Genomic DNA, 21,585 nt, shown 5'->3' with positions numbered 1-21,585 from the left:
CCCAGGAGTGGCCGGCCGACCAAAATTACCCCAAGAGCGCAGAGAAAACTCAGCCGAGAGGCCACAAAAGACCCCAGGACAACATCTAAAGAACTGCAGGCCTCACTTGCCTCAATTAAGGTCAGTGTTCACGACTCCACCATAAGAAAGAGACTGGGCAAAAATGGCCTTCATGGCAGATATCCAAGGCGCAAACCACTTTTAAGCAAAAAGAACATTAAGGCTCGTCTTAATTTTGCTAAAAAAAAAACATCTCAATGATTGCCAACACTTTTGGGAAAATACCTTGTGGATCGACGATACAAAAGTTGAACTTTTTGGAAGGTACGTGTCCCGGTACATCTGGCGTAGAAGTAACACAGCATTTCAGCAAAAGAACATCATACCAACAGTAAAATATGGTGGTGGTAGTGTGATGGTCTGGGGTTGTTTTGCTGCTTCAGGACCTGGAAGGCTTGCTGTGATAGATGGAACCATGAATTCTAAGGTCTACCTAAAAATCCTGAAGGTGAATGTCCGGCCATCTGTTCATTAACTCAAGCTGAAGCGATCTTGGGTGCTGCAGCAGGACAATGACCCAAAACACACCAGCAAATCCACCTCTGAATGGCTGAAGAAAAACAAAATGAAGACTTTGAAGTGGCCTAGTCAAAGTCCTGACCTGAATCCTATTGAGATGTTGTGGCATGACCTTAAAAAGGCGGTTCATGCTAGAAAACGCTCAAATAAAGCTGAATTACAACAATTCTGCAAAGATGAGTGGGCCAAAATTCCTCCAGAGCGCTGTAAAAGACTCGTTGCAAGTTATCGCAAACGCTTGATTGCAGTTATTGCTGCTAAGAGTGGCCCAACCAGTTATTAGGTTCAGGGGGCAATTTCTTTTTCACACAGGGCCATGTAGATTTGGAGTTTTTTTTCTCACTAAATAATAAAAACCATCATTTAAAACTGCATTTTGTGTTCAATTATGTTATCTTTGACTAATAGTTAACGGTTTTTAATGAGCAGAAACATTTAAGTGTGACAAACATGCAAAAGAATAAGAAATCAGGAAGGAGGCAAATAGTTTTTCACACCACTGTATATTATTTGAATGTACAGTAGAGCTGTTTAAAATTCTGTGTTAATAAATGAATGCTAAATACATTTTTATGCTTAATCAGTTAGACTAAAATAATGCCTTTTTAAAGCAAACCTGAAATTAAAATCTGTTGATCTAAACATTTTTTATCAATAGTCCTACTCCTAAATAGCACCTTCCTGGTATCACATTTTCATTTTGTGTTTAAAAGCAAAAAAAAACATAAATTTAATGTTTTTGTCGTCTCAGGTGAATCAGTCTTTTAATATTCCACAGTTCCCATCTTGAACTATCGACCCTTCTTTTTATCGTGAATACAGATAGGGGGAGTGGAGAGCCCACTATGATGTAGTATGTTAAGGCTTGTTGCAGTAGACAAAACTTCGGCAGCTGAAATAATGCTTACAAGTGTGGGTTAACACTTAGGCCAGGAGTTCTCAAACTGGGTGCCGTGGCACCCTGGTGCACCTCGGGCACCTTTCAGGGGTGCCTCGGCATGCATCCCCATCCTGCAAAACCATCAGGTAATGCAATCGCACATTGATATACAATGTGGCTGCATTACCTGCTAGTTAACCTTTAGTCCCCGCAACCATGGTTGAAGTTGAACATGAGGAATCGCAGTGCCAAATAAGCATCACTAGCTACTTGGAGTGAGTCGTCGCCTGCTAAGGGTCATAACAGCATTTCTGTAGTTGTTTTTGCCGAGGGGTGCCTTGAAAAAATTTCAAAGCCATCAAGGGTGCCCTCACCCAAAAAAGTTTGGTAACCACTGACTTGGGCAACCACTCTAAATGCAGGTAGGGAGATTAGACCCCACGTGAGTTAAGTCACCTTCTGTAGTAGCAAGAAAGCTAAGGGTGGGCAACTACAAGACTAATATAGGATAACAGTATGAGGTATCCATGCACTGAGAGACTTACTCCCAGTTCCTTCCTTATTGCCTGAGGAAGCGGGCTAGACCTGCTAAACGCACTGCAACAAAGTGGAGTAAAATTCCTATAAAATTGTGTTCTATACTGAATTAGACCCTTTGTGTCATCTGTTAGGAGGTAAGTCCACCACTGCCTCCCACTTTTAAACTGTTTGTATATTTTATTCTTTCTGGTGCCTGTTTATCCTAGATCAGTCTCTCTCTCTCTCTCTCTCTCTCTTTTTTTTTTAAATCTTTTTTTTAATCGGTTTCCTCCACTCAGAAGTCTTTCTCTGCCATGCAAGGATTTTATAGCTTTTAATGAGTTATCGGTGAGGGTTACGCTTTGGTTCAACTCAATTCCTACTGAAGAGAATGTTTCATTTTATATACCTGAATTCTTAACACTTTCAGTAAGAAAAAAAGAAAAAGGTAACACAGGCTTCTTCTCAGTAGGCTTGAGACAGTACATACACATGTCAGCCAGAATTAAGTCTTTCCCCTGGAGTCCATGGCGGCCTGGAGGGGGAATAGTAATTAACGCTGCCGGGAGCGGGGTGAGTCATTTTTTGGCTTTGCCCTGCGCCCAAATTTCCTGGCCTTATTCTTGCATGTATGCTACTAAACAACCCCATAGACATTTGCCCAGAGATCTGAGTGAGTATAGATACCACAGGCAGTAAATATTTCTCAGATTATGTATTTATGCATCACACATTCAGTTCTATTGCTCACATTTTCTACAGGCTAATTTTTTAGCCCTTAACCACTTTAATTTATTAATCTTTATTTTTCTTCTTACGTATTTCAGACTATGTCTTTGGTTCTCGATCTCAAGCAGGGTAATGAGCAATATGAGACTTTGACATCGGACCTGATTGACTGGATAAAGAAAAAAGTGGGAGAGATGAACGATCGACATTTCCCAAACAATATAAAGGGCATGTTGCAGCTCTTGGCTAACTTTAAAAATTACCGTACAGTAGAGAAGCCTCCAAAGTACCAAGAAAAGGGCTTGATCGAGGCCCACTTATTTAGCATCAGAACCAAGTTACAGGCAAACAACTTACGGCCTTATTTCCCTCCAGACGGACTTTCACTGAGTGATCTGGAGAAAAACTGGACCATCCTGGAGAAGGCGGAATACGAGCGGGAGAAGGCCCTGCTGGCCGAGATGCTCAGGCTAGAGAGGTTGGAGCAGCTGGCTCAGATTTTCCATAAGAAATCCCTCCTCAGAAGCACCTACCTTCAGGACATGAAGCAAGTCATTGAGCGCCAAGATTTCAAGCCAAACAACCTTTCTCAAGTGGAAGCTGCCACCAAAAAACTTGAGGCTATTGAGGCTGATGTGTTACCAAGGGAACAGCGATTTACGTGGCTGACAGAAATGACTGACATTCTACAGAGGGAAAATTACCACAAAAAAGATGAGATCCTTGTGAAGTACGTGCTTAGTTTTTATGAACCCATTTTTTATGTATGTGTCATTCCATAAATGAATATAAAAACAAACACATATCATTTTAATTGCAAAGCTTTGTATTTTGCACTTAGTAAATTCTTAGTTACTTGTTGCAGAGGGTTTACAGAGTACCCAGCAAGCTCATGGTAAACCAGAACTCCAAGGAGTATGTAAGGGGCTACAAAGTACTAGAGGTGAGCGTAATGACTTAATTACGATTTCGCGAAATTTCGCGTTACTAGTGTAAGTACGATTATGGCCGTAAGTACATAATCGTAATGAAGAAGGATTTCGCGAAATTCCACGTAAGCGTAATTTTCGCGTAGCTTTCGCATTACAGTGGGTATCGCGACATTACGTTTGCCTTGCATGCAACCGTTTGTAAGCGTAGTTACATAACGTAATTTCGTGATAGTTCATATTACTGTAAGCCTTAATTTTCGCGTAGTTTTCGCGTTACGGTGGGTATCGCGAAATTACATTTGCCTTGCATGCAAACGTTTGTAAGCGTAGTTACGTAACGTAAATTCGCGATAGTTCATATTACTCTCATTGATCACAGTGTAATTATTGCGAAAAAGCTTGCTCTATGCGTAGAAACATTCTTGTCAATACACCCTTGAACTGCGCATGGGTGCACATATACTAGGAGGGTGGGTCAAACTACAATTGGTTGTTTAGGATGTATCTCAAAAGAAGCCTGTAATATGATTGGACAATCTCCAATACCCAGACACTTTCCTGTGTCTAGTAATTACTATTATAAACGAAATTACTTTCATTTTCAAAATTAAAATGCATTTCTTTTTATAGCTAACAAGTAATTACGAAATTCGCGAAATTACGAAGAAATGCGAAATTACGTTATGGTTTAACTTGAAATTACGGTATAGTTGTACGTGAAATTACGTTATGAACGAAACGCGAAATTACGCGTTGAAAATTACGCTTACGGTATTATTAATTACGATTTTAATGGCAATTACGCTACCATAATTTTGCGCCGTAATAGCAAATTTCGCATGCGTAATTATAGTAACGCAAAATTTCGGCTCAACCCTACAAAGGACCAAAAAGCCCTCTTACTAAAATGATATGGAAAACAAGATGACACATCATTGCATTCCAGTGGATCTGGAGGTGTGGCTAGCTTACATTGGTGATTTGCATATTTCAGCAGTGATGCATTGTGGGCAGGGCCGGGCCGAGGCATAGGCTGGAGAGGCTCCAGCCTCAGGGCGCAGTGTAGGAGGGGAAGCACAATTCATTCAGCTGTCATTCCTAATTGTGTATGAAGCAGAAAGAAATAAGAAAAGGGGATACATAGCAGTGACTGCAAGCCAGATAACTAGAGATTAAGGTGTTGGGGAGGTTATGGGCCCAGTGGCCCTCTTAGTCTAATAGCAATCAATGTGTGACAGCTGAGGTGGGAGGGATGGAGGGGCGCACTTTGGTGTCTCAGCCTTGGGTGCTGGAGGACCTTGTCCCTGCTCTGATTGTGGGAGACATCATATGCTCACTCCAACCTGAATTATTGCAAATACTGTCTGTTTTAAGAAAGCAAACTTGTGTTACAATGGGTAATTGGTTCTCACCTTCTGTTTCACCAATGTTCTGGCCCTAGGGACTTACTTTCTTGGCTCCCTCCATTGGAGCTCAGCCACTGTATTGACATAACTCAACTTAAAAATAGGTTTGAACTCGTCACCCATGGACAATATAAAGCTTGAAGGTGCCCAAGTACAGACAAAATGGCAAAAAAAGAACATTTAAAGGACAACTGTAGCAAGAAGTATGTGAAAGCTGCCATATTTATTTCCTTTTAAACAATACCAATTGCCTGGTAGGCCTGCTGATCTATTTGGCTGCAGTAGTGTCTGAATAACTAACCAGAAACCAGCATGCAGCTAATCTTAGATCTGACAATGTCAATGTCAGAAACACCTGATCTGCATATGCTTGTTTAGGGTCTATGGCTAAAAGTATTAGAGGCAGAGGATCAGCAGGACAGCCAGGCAACTGGTATTGCTTAAAAGAAAATAAATATGGAAGCCTCTACATACCTCTTGCTACAGTTGTCTTTTAAAGGGATCATTAAGCCTGGGGAAAAAAATTAGTTTTAGTCACCTGGGGCTTCTACCAGCCCCCTGCAGCCGTCCCGTGTCCTCGCAGTCACTTGCGGATCCTCCTGTCCCAGCTAGTTTTGTTTTTGGTCGACAGGCTCACTACACGTGCGCAGGCCTGGCCACACTTCTCCTCCTTCTTGTTCCCGTCCGCCACAATAGCGTCCTGCGCAGGACGATATTCTGGACAGGAGTGCGAAGAAGACTACGCGTGGCCTGGCCTGTCGGCAAAACGAAAGTAGCTGGTGGCGTGGGACAGGAGGAACCGCAAGTGACTGCGAGGGCACAGGGCGACTGCAGAGGGCTGATAGAAGCTCCAGGTAAGTAAAATAGATTTTTTTTTTCCAGGCTTAAGTGCCTCTTTAAGGAAATTATTGCAAAACTTACCTCACAGAGGTTAGGATACTTGGGCTTAAAGGAGTACTGTAGGGGGGGTCAGGGGAAAAAGAGTTGAACTTACCCGGGGCTTCTAGTGGTCCCCCGCAGACATCCTGTGCCCGCGCAGCCACTCACCGATGCCCCGGCTCCGCCTCCGGTTTACTTCTGGAATTTCTGTGTTGTGTTGCCGTGTCCTCGCTCCCGCTGATGTCACCAGGAGCGTACTGCGCAGGCCCAGTATGGTCCGTACCTGCTCTTTGGCTGCAGTAGTGGCTGAAACAAGCATGCAGCTAATCCAGTGTGACTTCAGCTAGAGCACCTAATCCGCATGCTTGTTGAGGGGCTGTGGCTAAAAGTATTAGAGATACCAGATCAGCAGGAGAGTCAGGCAACTGGAATTTTAAAAGGAAAAAATCCATATCATTCTCAGTTTAGGTTCCCTTTAAGGGGCTGTTTCCATTAGCGATTGGGAGCCGAAGGGATGCCATGCAGCTACACATTACTTCCACTCCCATTCGCATCACTCCTGGACAGGGCCGGATTACCGACCAGGCAACAATTCAGAGTCAAAGGGGCCCCATCAGCACATAAACCAGCCCTCGCCATCCTGTCAGCGGTGACTGGATGGTATAATGGTTAAAGGGACTCTGAGCAGTGCAGTAACTATGGAAAGATAGAGATTTCTCCTCTTTCCAATGATATATAAATGGCCGCCCTATGCCTTTTAGTTTTCGCTATTTTTGCGATCGAAATCGCGGCCACAGGAAGACTTTTCTCCAAAGTTGGCAGCTCGATTCAGCACAATGCAATGAAATATAAGGAATCGAGGGGGATATAATTACAAACATCATGCTGGTAGTGGTAGGTGTGAGGATGTAATTAATTAGTTGTGGGTATGCTTAAAGTCTCTCTAACACTGCTACTGCCTATAGGGCGCGTCCTAGTGGCTGCAGCTCTGGCGCTTTGAGTCCGCCAGGAGAAAAGCGCGATATAAATGTCTTGTCTTGTCAAATGATGCCGTGCACTGCTGATTGTCTTCAGAGCCAGGTTCTCCTCCTAGGTCCCCCTCCTGCTACTGTGCGCTCTGCCGCTGCCCACTCCGCCCTCCCTTCCCACAGAGAACCACAGCTGCAGCAAGAATGATAGCAGCAGATGGCAAGCGCTCACTCACCTATCCATGATCCAAGTGATAGAGATCCCGTCATCTGAAACCCATCTGTCTCTTCTACAGTGCAGCCGCTCGCTCTGAACTTCCTGATTCTCAGATCAGACAGGAAGTAGTAATAGTAGTAGTAACAGAGCGGCAGCACTCTAGAGGAGACAGATGGGCTCCGGATGACGGGACCTCTATTGCTTGGATCGCAATAGGTGAATGTGAGTCATCTGGTGCGGTCATTCTCCCCCGCTGCGGCTGCCTTCTCTGCTGGACTATCATATTCACTGGGATGGAGGCTGCATGGTGGCTGTCTAGTTTGGGAGGAAATCGATTGTTCGGTGGTGAGGGTGGTTATGTAATTCTGTCTGGGGAACGGCCTCCGGTTTGGCAGTGTCCAGTGCTTTCTGCTATTGCCAGGCTGGAGATGCAGGGGCAAAGTGCTGTTGCTGTGATATCTGGCGCCCTCTTCACAGGGGTTCCCCAGCCCCTGAGTGCAAATGTCCCAGCCATTCATCTCTCACTCTGCATTTTGCCGCTGCTATTCCCTGCATTGTGCACCCACAGAGGAAAGCGGGCTGTTGTCCATAGCAACCAGTAGCTCGGCTGCCCCGGTGTGTGCGGCATGTTGCTGTGCAGCTGCATCTTCTGATTTTATTACGACATGATGGGGGGCCCAAATCAGTTACTTTGCTTAGGGCCCTATTTAGCCTTAATCCGGCTCTGCTCCTGCATCTCCCAATGCGGAATGAGTAGGATGAGACGGGACGCAAATGCGGCCATGCAAGAATCTGCAGCATGCTGCAGATTCTCGGATCACTCCATACCGCTCTGCATAACCAGCACACAATGGAAACTGTTCAATTGCAGTGCATTGGTTTCAGGTCGGCCGCGGTGCGATGCCGCTATGTAGCCACATCGCACCGAGTCTAGTGGAAACGGGCCCTAACTTGCAGTGCTTGTTTGGCTTCAGATATCATGGTTGCTGTGCAGGGACTTTTCATGCATTCTTCCACCTTGCTGGCAACACTAGGAGAGACTGGCTGATGCAGAAGAATGCAAGTTAGATAGCTGGAGAACAGAAGACACCTTTACATCAATCTGTGTATAAGGATTTCGGCATGTAGTGGCAACAATTTTAATAGTAATAGGCAACTGGAGTTAAGTTTGACTACAGCGCAAGCTGGGATTTCTTAATTCTGTGATTAGAGATGCACTAGACCTACAAAAGTTGATAATTGTCTCTCTCTTTGTACAGACAACAGGACCTGCTTCGTGGATGGCAGGCTCTCATTAAATTACTCCAGAGCCACAAGGATGCCTTAGGAGGGAAGCACGAAATAATGGTCCTGTTAAGAGACATTGACAGTGTTGTTGATGAGCTGAAATCCATGCAGGTAATACTTTGAACATGTTGTGTATATTAATAAGGAATACAGAGGCGCCAACAGAGTAAAAATCATACCAATTTAAAACCAAATTAAAATATGGGTGGCAATGGTGGACTTGCCTCCCTACAAAAAGCACAACCACTTTGTATGGTATAAAATATTAAATTTAATCAATGTAGTACTCCAGATAAGAACAACCAGTTTGCAACAGGTTTAACGGGTCCCAAGCCCGCTTCCTCAGGCAAAATACATATAAGCAGGAGCAACAGAATTTCAGGAGTAGAGCCTCAGTAAACTTGTTGTTGTGTGTATTATCTGCCATAGTCCTATAAAGAATGCAAGAGTTTTCTATGTCAGCTGTGAAGGACTTTCAAGCCAAGCCAACATTCTGTATATACTCGACTATAAGTCTAGAAATTTAGGTCTGACTCATTAAATAAAAGTATAGGGGTTGACTTATACACAAGTCACTAATGGGGTTGCTTTATACACAAGTACTATTAGTGACATTCCCATTTGCAGCAATTTACCCAGTGGTAAGTGACGCTTTCTTGATAAAGGAATTGCCAAGAATTCGCAGGTCTGAAATTCCTGGCCACAACAGGCAAAGGGGCAGGGGGGAAATACTGGGCTCCAGGAAGGGGGGAGAATAATTGCTGCACTTGAGGGCCTGGAGGAGTTATTGGCTGCATTTATGGGCCAGGAGGGGTTTATGGCAGTAATACTGTATGCATTGCAGTCAGTAACCCCTCCTCCAAGTGCAGCTGTTCATGCCTCCTGGTTCCCAAGTGCAGCCATTAACTTTACTGGCTAGACTTAAACTTGAGTCATTAAAAAAATTCCAGCTTAAGACGGTCAAATATTAGACTCGACTTTTATACACTAGGTTGACGTATTTTCGAGGATATACGGTATTTGAAACTTTTATGCCACTAGTACAAAATTATGTTGGAGGAAAGTTGGAAGTGAGAGGAGTATAAAAGCTGCCATTTTGTTACCTTATTTTAAAAAATCTGATTTTTGACTTAACTGATATTTCTTGTCTTGCTGTAAGTGATAAACCTTTAACCAGGGATGCAATTAGAATTCACAACAATTTTGTTGAACCCAAACAAGTAGATTTCCCCCACATGCTGGATTATTACCTCTAACCTTCCTGTGACAGCCCTGCATGTAACTGGCATGAAGCTAGTGGAGTCAGACTGAATTAGATCAGCTGATCTAACCCATGAAACCCTTTGTCTGATTGTACCATAACAAAATCTTTTGCTTGAACATTTACTGGTAAGTTGCCTTCCTTGAGGGAAAAATAACATCTTGCCATCTGTATATGTTTTATCTACTTAAATATTGTCACCTATCCAGAAAAATGTGTAGATCTAATGTTCTTCTGACTTACCTCCAAGGGTCTTTTTATAATTCTTTAGTTGCTATAAGTTATAACTGAAAGGAAAACTGCTTTTGTCCATGTTTCCCTATGGCTCAGTTCCCACTATACGTGGTTTAACTGAAAGCTTTTTCACAATGCACTTCTATGGAGAAGAAAAAAACGTATCAACACATGAATTGTAAAAGGGCTCTAAGGCTGAATTCACACTAGCCTGAAATGCCAGCCTTCATGAAAATACGGATACCATAGTTTAATAGCAGCATTAGGATTAGGCATCGGAAGGGGTGGGAGGTTAGGTTTAGGCATCAGTAGAGGGAGGGGTTCAGTGTGAAAATAGGGTTAGGTTTAGCTGTAGTAAAGTATCGGTATCATTTACCAATATTTTACTATATAAATTTGCACTGCAAAATAGAATATAGGTAAATTTACTCAATTCTACTGGCGGCAGTTTCAGGCGCCCTTTTTGCATGTGTGCAGGTACCACCTCAGTACAGACCACTGTTCACAGGACACTGATAATTATATGCAGTTCCTTTCCAGTAATTGCTACGATTGGGCTTTTACCAGAGGTAGGTAGTCAATCATAGCAATTACTTCAGGTAAATAGTCAATCAGTGCTCACAGTAAACATTAGCTTCAGTTTTCTTCATGAAGTGGTTCTTGTAGATTGTTCGTATTGTTTGGCATCACTGAGCTTTTTCCTTTTACATTCAGGAACTGCTTGGCTCGAAAGAATTTGGGAAGCAGCTCCCTGAAGTAGAGTACTTTATCCAGGAGCATAACTTACTGGAGTCTCAAATTCTGTCCTTTGGGGAGACTGTGAAAAACATCTTGGTCAGAGCAGAAAGCATTGCCAAAAGTAAATCCGGAAACACGGATGTTCTGCAGACCAAAGTGAAGAATTTACAGCAGCTGTACCATACCTTGGTGTCCCTCAGCAAGCTACGGTAAGCGTTGTGTTAGTGGAAAACCAACATTTGCATGTTTAGGTGGTCTTTTGAGATGCAGTGCTGGAAGTGCGAATTCCTGATAGAGCAACTTCATCTAGATCCGTCTTTTTTAAGGTTTACATCCTGGAGATCCCTTCAAAAACATTAAACCTCAGATAATACATCCATAAATGTAAAGGTGTCCATTAATGGTACAATCCAAAATTCCAGACGATTCTTTTGGTCTGATCGGATTGCTTATCATTTTCTCCATTACTCGGCCTGAACAATCGTTTCTGATCAGTGGCAATGATCAGCTCAAACAGTGGCTCATTCAGGACTTTGTACTGTTAGTTGGCACCTTTAGACATTAGCAAGAAGAGTAGGGATTTATTTTGCAGAAGCCATGGTATTTACAAATGAGTGTATTTAAACATTTTTCTTTTTATCGGAACTGCCTCCTTGTTTAGGTCCCACCCCATATTCCTCCTTTATGGCGCACCTATATCATGCCCTCTATTGTGATACTTGATGCATTCACTGCCCCCCACATTATAGTAGATAGTACTACGCCCTGTTATAGTGCCTCTCATTATACTCACTCTATTTCATAGTCTCTTTTATTACTGTGCTTCTTATTGTGCTGACTCCAATTTTAGTGCTACTTCTTATAGTTCCTCCTATGATAGTAGCTTGGCCACGCAAACACCTTAACCCTCAGTTTCTTTAGCAAGGCAGTTATTGTCTTGGAGGTGTTTTTGGAGTCATTATTATATTGAAATAGTGAATTGCAGCCCAGTTTCTGAAGGGAGGGGATCATGCTCTGTGCTATAGTATGTCACAGTACATGTTGGCATTCATGGTTCCAGCAATGAACTTTAGCTCCCCAGTCTTGCCAGCATGAATGCAGCCGTAAACCATGACACTTCCACCACCTTGCTTAGCTGTAGGCAAAATACACTTGTCGTTGGGCTCCTCACCTGGTTCCGCCTCACAAGCTTGACACCATCTGAACCAAATGAGTTTATGTTGGTCTCATCGGATATCACTTAAGGTGCACAAGTGAAAACAAGTCGGTGGAGGTGCCCAGGAGTATTAGAATAGGCAATATTATATTAATAATAAAGGAGGTCTCTTACCTCCCCCACACTGCACGGCTGTTAGTTAAGGCTATCTGTTTTATTGACCTGAGGAAGCGGGTTAAGTCCCGTGAAACGTGTTGTGTACAGTATAACCGTTTTTGTTTTTAATAAGGACTCCTTTTTTTCCACCCATGTGAGTCTTCTTTGGAGGTAAGAGACCTCCTTTATTATTGTCACTGGAGCCCTGGTGGCTGACCGCACTTAGCCTTCTAAACGGTGCCAGCGCACAGATCGTGCGAACTCTGGTCGCAGTCAATGCGCAGGAACCGTTAAGAATTAGCCGCAGACAACTCAGAAGGGAGCCTGTGAGACACGGGTAATTACAACGTCACCTACTGGTTCAGAGTAAACTGCCACCACCGCGGTTACCATGGGACCGTGGAGCCCACTAACTGACTAATCCTGCGAATAAAACGGTTAAACACACGATATTCTGTCTAGCCAACAACAAACAAACAGTAGCGTATCTTCAGAGACCCGGGATCAGTTCTGTGTGTGCTGATAAGCAGGGTAGCAGACAGTGAATGACTTGGAGAAAGTCGTTTATTCACGCAATATAAATAATTAATATATACAGACAATTATTAAAATCAACAATTATTAAAACAGTAATAGCCAGTATAAAAAATAAAAGAAGGGAGAAAAATACTTAGTTCCTGGAAAGATGTCCTTTTTGTGGGAAAACAGAGTTCTGGGTTTTCAATTTGAGTTCAGAGTTCAGACCAGGTGGATGCTAGCATATCCTCAAGCTGGCATCTGATGAGCTCAAGATGTTTCAGTGTGGAGGACACTGAGTTTGGGTCCTCAGCCATTCTTATGCCCCTGCTTCAGTAGGAGGGAGTGAGGGCGGGGAGCCATACACCCCCTTAGAAGATGAGATGAGCCCTCCCCTTATCCTGGGGGCTAGAAATCATATCTACCCATATATGGGCTCTATCTCACAGAACCGTACAGGTCAGGGCAGATTTATTAACATTTTCAGGTCTGTCTCGATTTACCCAGCGCCCTGATACCAGACATGAGGGGTGGGACCCCTGTGGTATTATCAGGGCATTTTCAAACTGCCTAACTGGCAGTCCTTACCTCAGAATGTTCTGAAACTTCCTCAGAACCAGCACCGGGGCTCATGCTACGCTTCCCCCACGTTTGGTGAAGCTGCCATCTCAGGAACCCCAGAAATATTACAGATCTGGGAAGTTATGGATTATGCCATGAGACTTCAGGTTTATTCAGGGTGTGTTCTAGCTGCTAACAGCTGACTTTCTTTTGATCTTTACTAGGGAGCAAACTGTCAAGACCTCCCGTGGATTCGTAGCCTGCCTGGCTGTACCTAGGCATCCTTTGGTTAATTAACATCTCCATGAGATCAGCTAAGTGTCACCTGGTTCCCAGAACCAAAAGGGGAATTGTGCCTTCCACAGGGAATATGTCCAAGCTAATTAACACCTTCCCCCCAGGCTGTCACTTCAGCTAAGACAGATCCCCCAGCTGTTCCTAGGCAGAGAGATACTACACATCAAATCTTGGTTCTATTGATCTGAAGCGCAATCGATGCAGGAATCGAGTGCGATCGTTCTTTTCTTCACGGGCGGTTCCAGGACGCGCCTGCGTCCCCGCAATCGTCCGTGACAATTATTAATATAATATTGCCTATACTAATACTCCTGGGAGCCTCCACCGACTTGCTTTCACTTTTGTACCCCACACCTCTTCGAGCTGCCATCCTCACCACTGGGCAGCTTCATCAACCAGTGGACAGGACCATAGGAGGAGAGCAACCACCCAGTTCCAGAGGGTTCCAGATTACGTAGCGGAAACGGTTGTTTTTCCTCATGCACCTGCAGTGGTTGCAGAATTGCAACCCATCTTTGTGAGCATAATTACCCACATTATTGTCCTCATAATTATCCTAACGATACTGCACCATAAGGGCTCCCGGTCTCACCCTCTCTATAGGCCAAGGATGATCCTCTCCCTTGTGAAGGGATCACCTGTAACCTGCACAGATACACTATCTCTTAAGGTGGCCACTAATGGTCCTATTTCTAGCAAAAAATCATTCGATTTTTCTTCCGATCAGAATTATCTGATTGCTAGAATGATTTTTTTTTTTTTTTTTGCTAGAAATTGGTTAGTGGCCACCTTAACCCACCAGTATTCTATGTCTTTAGTCTGCTCGTCTTCAGCAAACGGTTTGCAGGCTTTCTTGTGCATCATCTTTACAGTAGACTTCATCCTGGGATGACAGCCATGCAGACCCAGTTGGATGCAGTGTGCAGTGTTGGGCCTGAGCACTGACAGGCTGACAACTCACCTGCCCCCCCCCCCCATCCCCAAAACTTCTGCTGCCAGCACTCATACCTCTATTTGCAAAAGACAACCTCTGGATATGATACTGAGCATGTGAGCTCAACATTTTTTGGTCAACGATGGCGAGGCCTGTTCTGAGTGAAATTTGTCCTGTTAAACCGCTGTATGGTAATGGACACTACACCTCAGTTTCAGAGTGTTGGCAATCTTCCTATTGCCCAGGCCATCTTTATATAGGACAGCAAGAGTTCTCTGCAATAAAGTGCCAAATTAAACTTCCAGTGAGTGATATGAGAGACGGTGCAACTTTGCTGTCCCATCAAGAAAGAGCGATAATACAAAATTTAGCACACCTGCTCCCCATTCACATCTAAAACCTTACAACACTAATAAGTAACATGACCCCAGGTAAAATGTCTAGTTGGGCAGGATTTTGGCTTCAATCAGTTGTGTACTCCCCTTTTTACTAGTGGTTTAGACATTAATGGCTGTGTTGAGTTATTTTGATTGGACAGCAAAATTGTACTGTTATACAAGCTGTACACGTACTTAACTTTGTAACAAAGTGTCATATCTTCAGAGTTATCCCATGGAAAGATGTAATCAAATATATCAGGCAAATTAGCTTCAAGGTGAGGCTGAAGATTACGCTAGCAAGTTATTGGATTATTAACAGTGGCTGGTTAGACTAATCAGCTGGAAACTTAGCTCTTCCTTCCCACGTTCTGCCTTCTGGGTAGGGCTAATAAGCATATTAGGAGAATGCCATGCTCATGACTATGGTATAATATGGAATAAAATGCTTTCACTTACTGCAGGCGGCAGCGGCTTGAGGACACGCTGAAGTTATACCAGTTCTTCAGAGACTATGGAGAGGAGGAGTCCTGGATTCATGAGAAGTGGCAAGCAATGAGACTGGCTGATCCTGGCAGAGATCTTAGCCATATCACCTCCTCTATAGCCAAACAAAAGGTACGTATTCTGTGCGGTCTTCAAACCCGTTCTTTCTGTTTGTCTCCTACAGTGTTGGAATGAGCTATTTCTGAGGAAATGGAACCCAATTGGAACCTGCCTGTGTGTACTGCGGGGGCTGCTGCTATTTTTCATTTATGAAAAGTTGGCTGGCTCAGTGGGGAAGGGTAATATCTAGGTGATCATCACACCAATATAATCATTATAAGAAACAAGTACCCCTTGGAATGTTCAGACCATTATGCCTATTTTATTGATCCATTAGGTACTCTGCAACTTCTAAGCCAATATATATCTCATGTTGCAAAATTAATTATCAAAGGCTACTTGATAATCATAGGTTCGTGTGATGGTACAAGACTGTTTTGGGTCCAAACGACCCTCCGTCAAGCACAATGGAAAGACACGACGGATATGTGTTATTTCCTATTGCTTGAGAATTCAAGCCACCGGGGCCTAAATGAAACACTAACCTCACTCCACAAAGCAGATGTGGAAACCAGTTACAAAAGCTCTGGGCGCCGGTCCTCTTCGCTTCTGCAGCGGCTTTGCTGCATCTGCTCTGTTCTGCTCCTGATGCGTACATGTGGCCCGATGCAGGTCATGAGACTCATCATCAGGATCTGTAGTAGTGTATAGTGGCTGGATAGTGTACTGGTTAAGGGCACCACCCTTGACGTGGGAGACCAGGTTTCGAATCCTGGCTAGGGGTCAGTTCCTATTTCAGTAAGGAGTTCAAGGCAAGACTTCCTAACACTGCAGGGTGGCCTCTTGAGCGCATCCCAGTGGCTGCAGCTCTTGAGCGCTTTGAGTCCGGCAGAGAGCACTATACAAATGTTTGGATTATTATTATGTATATTATTATTATTATACAAGAATGTTGCAGAGCAGTAGGCATCTGTAGAACTGAAGGGTACTGGCCCCCGGAGTATTTGTATTGTTTTCCACTGTGCTCTGCAAAATGATCGAGACATGCCCCCATACCTCCCCCTGCTAAAAGCCTGTTAGTTGAGACTGCCGGTTGGATAACTGGAATTCTACTGTAGTATGGTGACATGCAAGTCAGGAAGTGAGTACTGTACATCACTCAACCTCAAAGTATTGTCCAAGGGATCGAATCTCAATCCCTTTGAGTGACAGTAATTGTTCCATAAAAGAGGCTACAGAAAAAAGAACGAGCAGGAGGAGAGCGTTAACTTATACAGCAATTTGTGCAGCAACATTTTAGAATATAATTGAAATAATATCTAAGAATTATAGTCTATTGGGTTGCAGCTTTCCACATGGAAAACAATACAGTTTTGTAACTGGAGTAGCACTTTGAAGGTGAGACCAAGTGGCAACTGTTCAGGAAACACATAATAACTGGGAACAGTCAGACCAGCCCTGTTGGGTATATCACCTTTCGTAACAACACTGATTGCATTTCCTTGCTGAGCAAACTTTTTCTTTCCTAAAACAGACAGTATTTACACGTATTCTGCTTTTAAAAAAGGCAAGAAGTTGCATAAGGCAAGGCTTCAGAGGAGTAAGTGAATACGCCGGTCTTTCCTGTATACCCCTGAAAAGCCAGGCGTACGTCCACAACTGCAGTTTTAAAACACAGCTGTACTTTACTAATTTTACAGAGTCCGATAATCCAACTTGCAGGCAGCTGTTTCTTGCTATTTTGGAAGTACGCCTAATCAGGGACATAAAGGAATGATTTGCATATTCACGTACTGCCTTGATGTAATGCATGGTGGAGGTTACTTCTTACTCATCTAAAGCTGAAAATGGGCTGGTTCACACAGGCGTCCTGCTGTAGCACTGGTCGCTTAAGCGATGTCTATTCAAATGAATGGAGGGCGATGGTAAGGTCCTTTACGGCGGTCGCTTGCACAAACGCCACATTTTTATCCTGACCCTGGAAGTGACATGAAGCTTCCAGGATCACTTTTACATGTCAAGACAAGACAAATAGACAAGACATAACATTTATATTGCGCTTTTCTCCTTGCGGACTCAAAGCGCCAGAGCAGAGCAGCAGCCACTAGGGCGTGCTCTATTGGCAATAGCAGTGTAAGGGAGACTTGCCAAAGGTCTCCTACTGAATTAGTGCTGGCTTACTGAACAGGCAGAGCCGAGATTCGAACCCTGGTCTCCTGTGTCAGGCAGAGCCCATAACCATTACACCATCAGCCAACTGCTGATGTCCCCCTGGGAAGGTTGGGGGGGGGGGTGAAATTTGGGGGGATGGAAAGGGGAGAGGGCAAAAAATGTCCCATGCTGCTTAAAAAAAAGCTGCTAAATGCTTCTCTGCTTGAGGCCTGTGTGAACCATCGCTGACTTGCTAATAGCTTCCATTTTAGGAAGGCAATAGTACGGGTATATCATGGCTTTTAGAGTGGAGGCTTTTGGTTCCTTTTTTTGGCTCTCTAAAGAAAAAATCCCACTGATTCTGGTTCTCCATGATTTTACTTCGTACTCTTTAACACAATTGTATTTGCTTGAAATTAACATAAGTGTGGAAACTTAGAGGGTACCTAAAGCCTTAAAAACATTTACAGCAGCAACAACAACAAATAACATTTGTAAAGCGCTTTTCTCCCGTAGGACTCAAAGCGCATAAGCATGGCTCAGATCATCGTGGTACAGAGGAAGAATTTTATAAGTCCAGAAATGCCAGGCTAAGCGGGTGGCTTTTCAGTCTGGATTTGAATAGCTCCAGGGATCGTGCTGTCTTTACTGGGTGTGGCAGGGAGTTCCAAAGAGTAGGGGCAGCATGACAGAAAGCTCTGTCTCCAGATTTTTTGAGGTGCACTCTGGGAGTGACCAAGTTTACAGAACTTGCTGATGTGATGTTGTGAGAGGTGTGGTGCAGCTTCAGCAAGTCCTTCATGTATCCAGGGCCCAGATTGTGCAGGGATTTGAATGTCAGCAGTCCAATCTTGAAGAGTATTCTCCATTCAACTGGTAGCCAGTGCAGTGAGCAAAGGATTGGTGTAATGCGACAGTGGCGAGGCTGGTTTGTTAGCAATCTGGCAGCAGCATTCTGCACTAATTGCAGGCGACGCAGGTCCTTTTTGGGGAGGCTTGCATAAAGGGCATTGCAGTAGTCCAGCCGTGATGTGATGAAGGCGTGAACTAGGGTTGGAAGATCCTCTGGGGGAATCAGATGTTTAATCTTTGCAATGTTCTTCAGATGAAAGTAGGAAGATTTCACTACAGATGAAATTTGGTTTCTGAAACTCAATTCCCCATCGATTAATACGCCAAGGCTGCGCACAAGGTTGGAGCTGTTCATGTCTGAATTCCCAATCCTGATTGGTGTTGCTTTAGGATAGAGCTGTTTTGATAGCGAGCGCTGGCTTTGGACAAAAAGGACCTCCGTTTTGTCGGCATTCAGTTTCAACCAGTTATCATTCATCCATACCTGTAGCTCAGCTAAGCAAGAATTTATTTTTGGAGTAGGGTCTGTTCCACCAGGTTTGAAGGACAGGTATAGCTGAGTGTCATCGGCGTAGCAGTGGTACTTCAGGCCATGTCGTTGGATAAGTGTACCGAGTGGCAACATGTAGATTGCAAACAGCAGTTTAGATACTCAACTCAGTAGTGGGAAGCCTCTGGATAGTTTAAAGTCTTCCCCCGTGTTCCTATACCCCTCCGTTCCTCCACAGCGACCCTCTGAATATATTAACATCAACATTGAATATTGTGCTCGTGGCCGTGCTCCCCTCTGTGCAGAAGCACGGCTGCCCTGCGCATTCGCAAAGTACGGCCTACAAGATAGCATGGAGCCTCTCCTGCACACCTTTTTCCTCCATGCGCGAGTAACTCCACACTACTGCGCAAACGTAAACCCTACTGGTGCCTGCGTAGTGCGGCCTCACTCTTACAGGAAGGTGAGCGCAGCTGCGGAGAGAAAGAGGTTCCACGTCGGCAGCGGAGGGGTTGAGGACATCAGGGAAGCTGCTTTCTTCTTTTTAACCCTTCAGATTTGCTTTAACATGAAAAATATTTCAACTGGGTTATCCATTTATGAGAAATTATGTGCCTCTGTGATTTTCTCAGGCATTAGAAGGAGAAATCTACTCTCACCAACCCATTCTGGCAAAGGTGGTCCAGAATGGGAAGGAATTGTGCCAGCAGAGCCGCACGAACGAGAACACAATCCAACAGATGATTGACAACCTGCAGAAGCAGTGGCTGGAGCTCCAGGACGAAGTGAAAAGAAGTAAAGTTCGCCTAGAGGTGGCGGCACTAATCAAACAGGTGATATCACTGTTTCAAGCAAGAGGACTTTACCATTTTACCTCAACTCAACCTTTACCCCCCCATAAAAAAAAATAGGTCTTCCCCTTTGAGCCAGGATTGTATACATACACTTGGTGCCGTAGCTATAGACCTCAGGCCCAATTCACAATGTGGGTCTGGGCCCTCCTACCCAGTCAGCTCTCCATTTCTCTGCTACATAGCTCAGCCCTACCCATCCTTAAATCAAACACATTCCCTAAATTAAATCATAAAAGAGTACAATAATTTACAAATACAGCAAAAATATCACAGATCTGTAAAATATATAAACAGTTGTAGGCTGTGTCTAGCCTTTGTTTTCTTGTTTCAAGCTAGCATTGAGATGGATGGCTGCCATGTGCCCCCCAGATAAAATAATTAGATAGCCAGGTGCCCCCCCCCCCTCCCCCCCAGATACAAAGAGGACACTAATCATGGGCCCACAGATAAAATAAATAAATAGCTAGGTGCCCTCCAGATACAAACCTTGATTAGCCATGCTCCCCAAGATACAAGAATTAAGTGGCCATGTGCCCTCAGATATCAATATTCGGTAACCATACCTCAGATAGTTCTATTAGGTAGCATGAAGAAAACAAGATGCTATATATAGTGAAAGTATGGATATATCTCTTGGCATATTTGCATGTACCATAAATGGGTTTCCTTTCTTACAGTATTTTGCTGATGCTGATGAAGCCAATTCTTGGCTTAGAGAACATTTGCCTCTCCTAAACAGTGACGACTATGGGAAAGATGAGTCCAGCACTGAGGCAATCCTACAGCGCCACCTACGTCTTGAGAAGGAGATTGCAGCCTATGGCATGGAAGTGCGGAGGCTGGGAGACCAGGCTGAGACAGTGGCAAGCAAAGCACCTCTGATTGTAAGTGTGCCATATCACAAGATATATGGCAAAACCTTGTGGCAAATACTCTGATTTAAAGAAAAACACATACATGTAATAGTAATTGTACAATTATATAGTATACAATTATATAGTATAACACACATTCATAGAACTAAGAAGCCTCTTAAAAGTGATTAAATGGTTAACAGAAAGTGGTATATTTTATTCCAAGTCACATTTGTTACAATTTGGATATTTAATTGCATCCCTGCATTGTTAACAAGTGATCAGTTGTCTATGCCCATTACACTGAATTGCCATTTAAACTGCACATACACTGTGGAATATTTTTTTAAAAATTGGACATTAGATTTAAAAAAAATAGATACCCATTTTTAAAGTGGGATTATATTTCCAAAAACTAAAATGTCAGTAACTACTCCGTTACATGCATTTCAAAGCATTCCCAGTGTGTAAAATTATTTACAATCATTGGAAAAGGCAAGAATCTACCTGTTTGATGGCCAGTGATAAGCAAGCTACTACTGCTCTCTGCAGTGAAAATAAACTTTACACACAGGGGATACTTGAGAATGCTTTCAAATGTTCCTTTATGTAATTAATTGTAGCTACTGAAATTTTAGCTTTGGCAGTATACTCCTTCTTCTTTTATGTTAATGTTCTTGGCTTCAGCATCAGAAATACAGTACTTCCTAACTCTATATAACTGTATATTGGTATGCAGCCCTTCCCTCACAGGGCTGTTTAACCTAGGTTGTTTATTACCGGTATGCAGCATTCTCTCCCCCAGAGCATTCTGGGCGACCAGCTATATTTTCTATTTGCCTTAGAACTCTCAGTAAACAAACATTCAGCAGAGATGCACCTGACAGCACTAAAGATGTCACCACCTGTGATAAATATCAGAATGTAAATCGGGGTGAGGAATGATTTTACAATGAGCAAACACTGACTAATTTATAAATGAATAAAATTAACAATTTTATTAATTATGTTATTTTCACTATAGCTCCTCTTTAAAGAGATTCTTGCTGTAGTCTTGTCGGATGTCTACTCTCACAAGGTTGTAAATCAAGTACACAATCAATTTCAGGAGAACAGAGGCGCCAAAAGGATAAAAGGAAGCTAAATGAGCTTAAAAACCAAATTCTTGGTAAATAGAGGAGGTAGTGGTGGATTTACCTCCTCCAAGTAGAC

The 21,585-nt window shown here is 43.5% G+C and overlaps 1 protein-coding gene across 2 annotated transcripts in view; it reads left to right on the top strand.

Moving 5' to 3' along the window:
* SPTBN5 (spectrin beta, non-erythrocytic 5) overlaps window positions 1–21,585 on the top strand; it is a 379,061-nt gene that overhangs the window by 22,805 nt on the left and 334,671 nt on the right. For both annotated transcript variants that reach the window (XM_068254311.1, XM_068254312.1), the window contains 6 exons: window positions 2,806–3,437; window positions 8,369–8,507; window positions 10,606–10,838; window positions 15,091–15,244; window positions 19,298–19,498; window positions 20,197–20,403. In XM_068254311.1, coding sequence (XP_068110412.1) covers window positions 2,806–3,437; window positions 8,369–8,507; window positions 10,606–10,838; window positions 15,091–15,244; window positions 19,298–19,498; window positions 20,197–20,403 — 1,566 coding nt within the window. The remainder of the gene's footprint in view (window positions 1–2,805; window positions 3,438–8,368; window positions 8,508–10,605; window positions 10,839–15,090; window positions 15,245–19,297; window positions 19,499–20,196; window positions 20,404–21,585) is intronic.

The sequence above is a fragment of the Hyperolius riggenbachi genome, chromosome 9, assembly GCF_040937935.1.
Source record: "Hyperolius riggenbachi isolate aHypRig1 chromosome 9, aHypRig1.pri, whole genome shotgun sequence".
NCBI lineage: Eukaryota > Metazoa > Chordata > Amphibia > Anura > Hyperoliidae > Hyperolius > Hyperolius riggenbachi.
The sequence above is the reverse complement of the archived record's forward strand: the minus strand, read 5'-3'. Positions and strand labels throughout refer to the sequence as shown.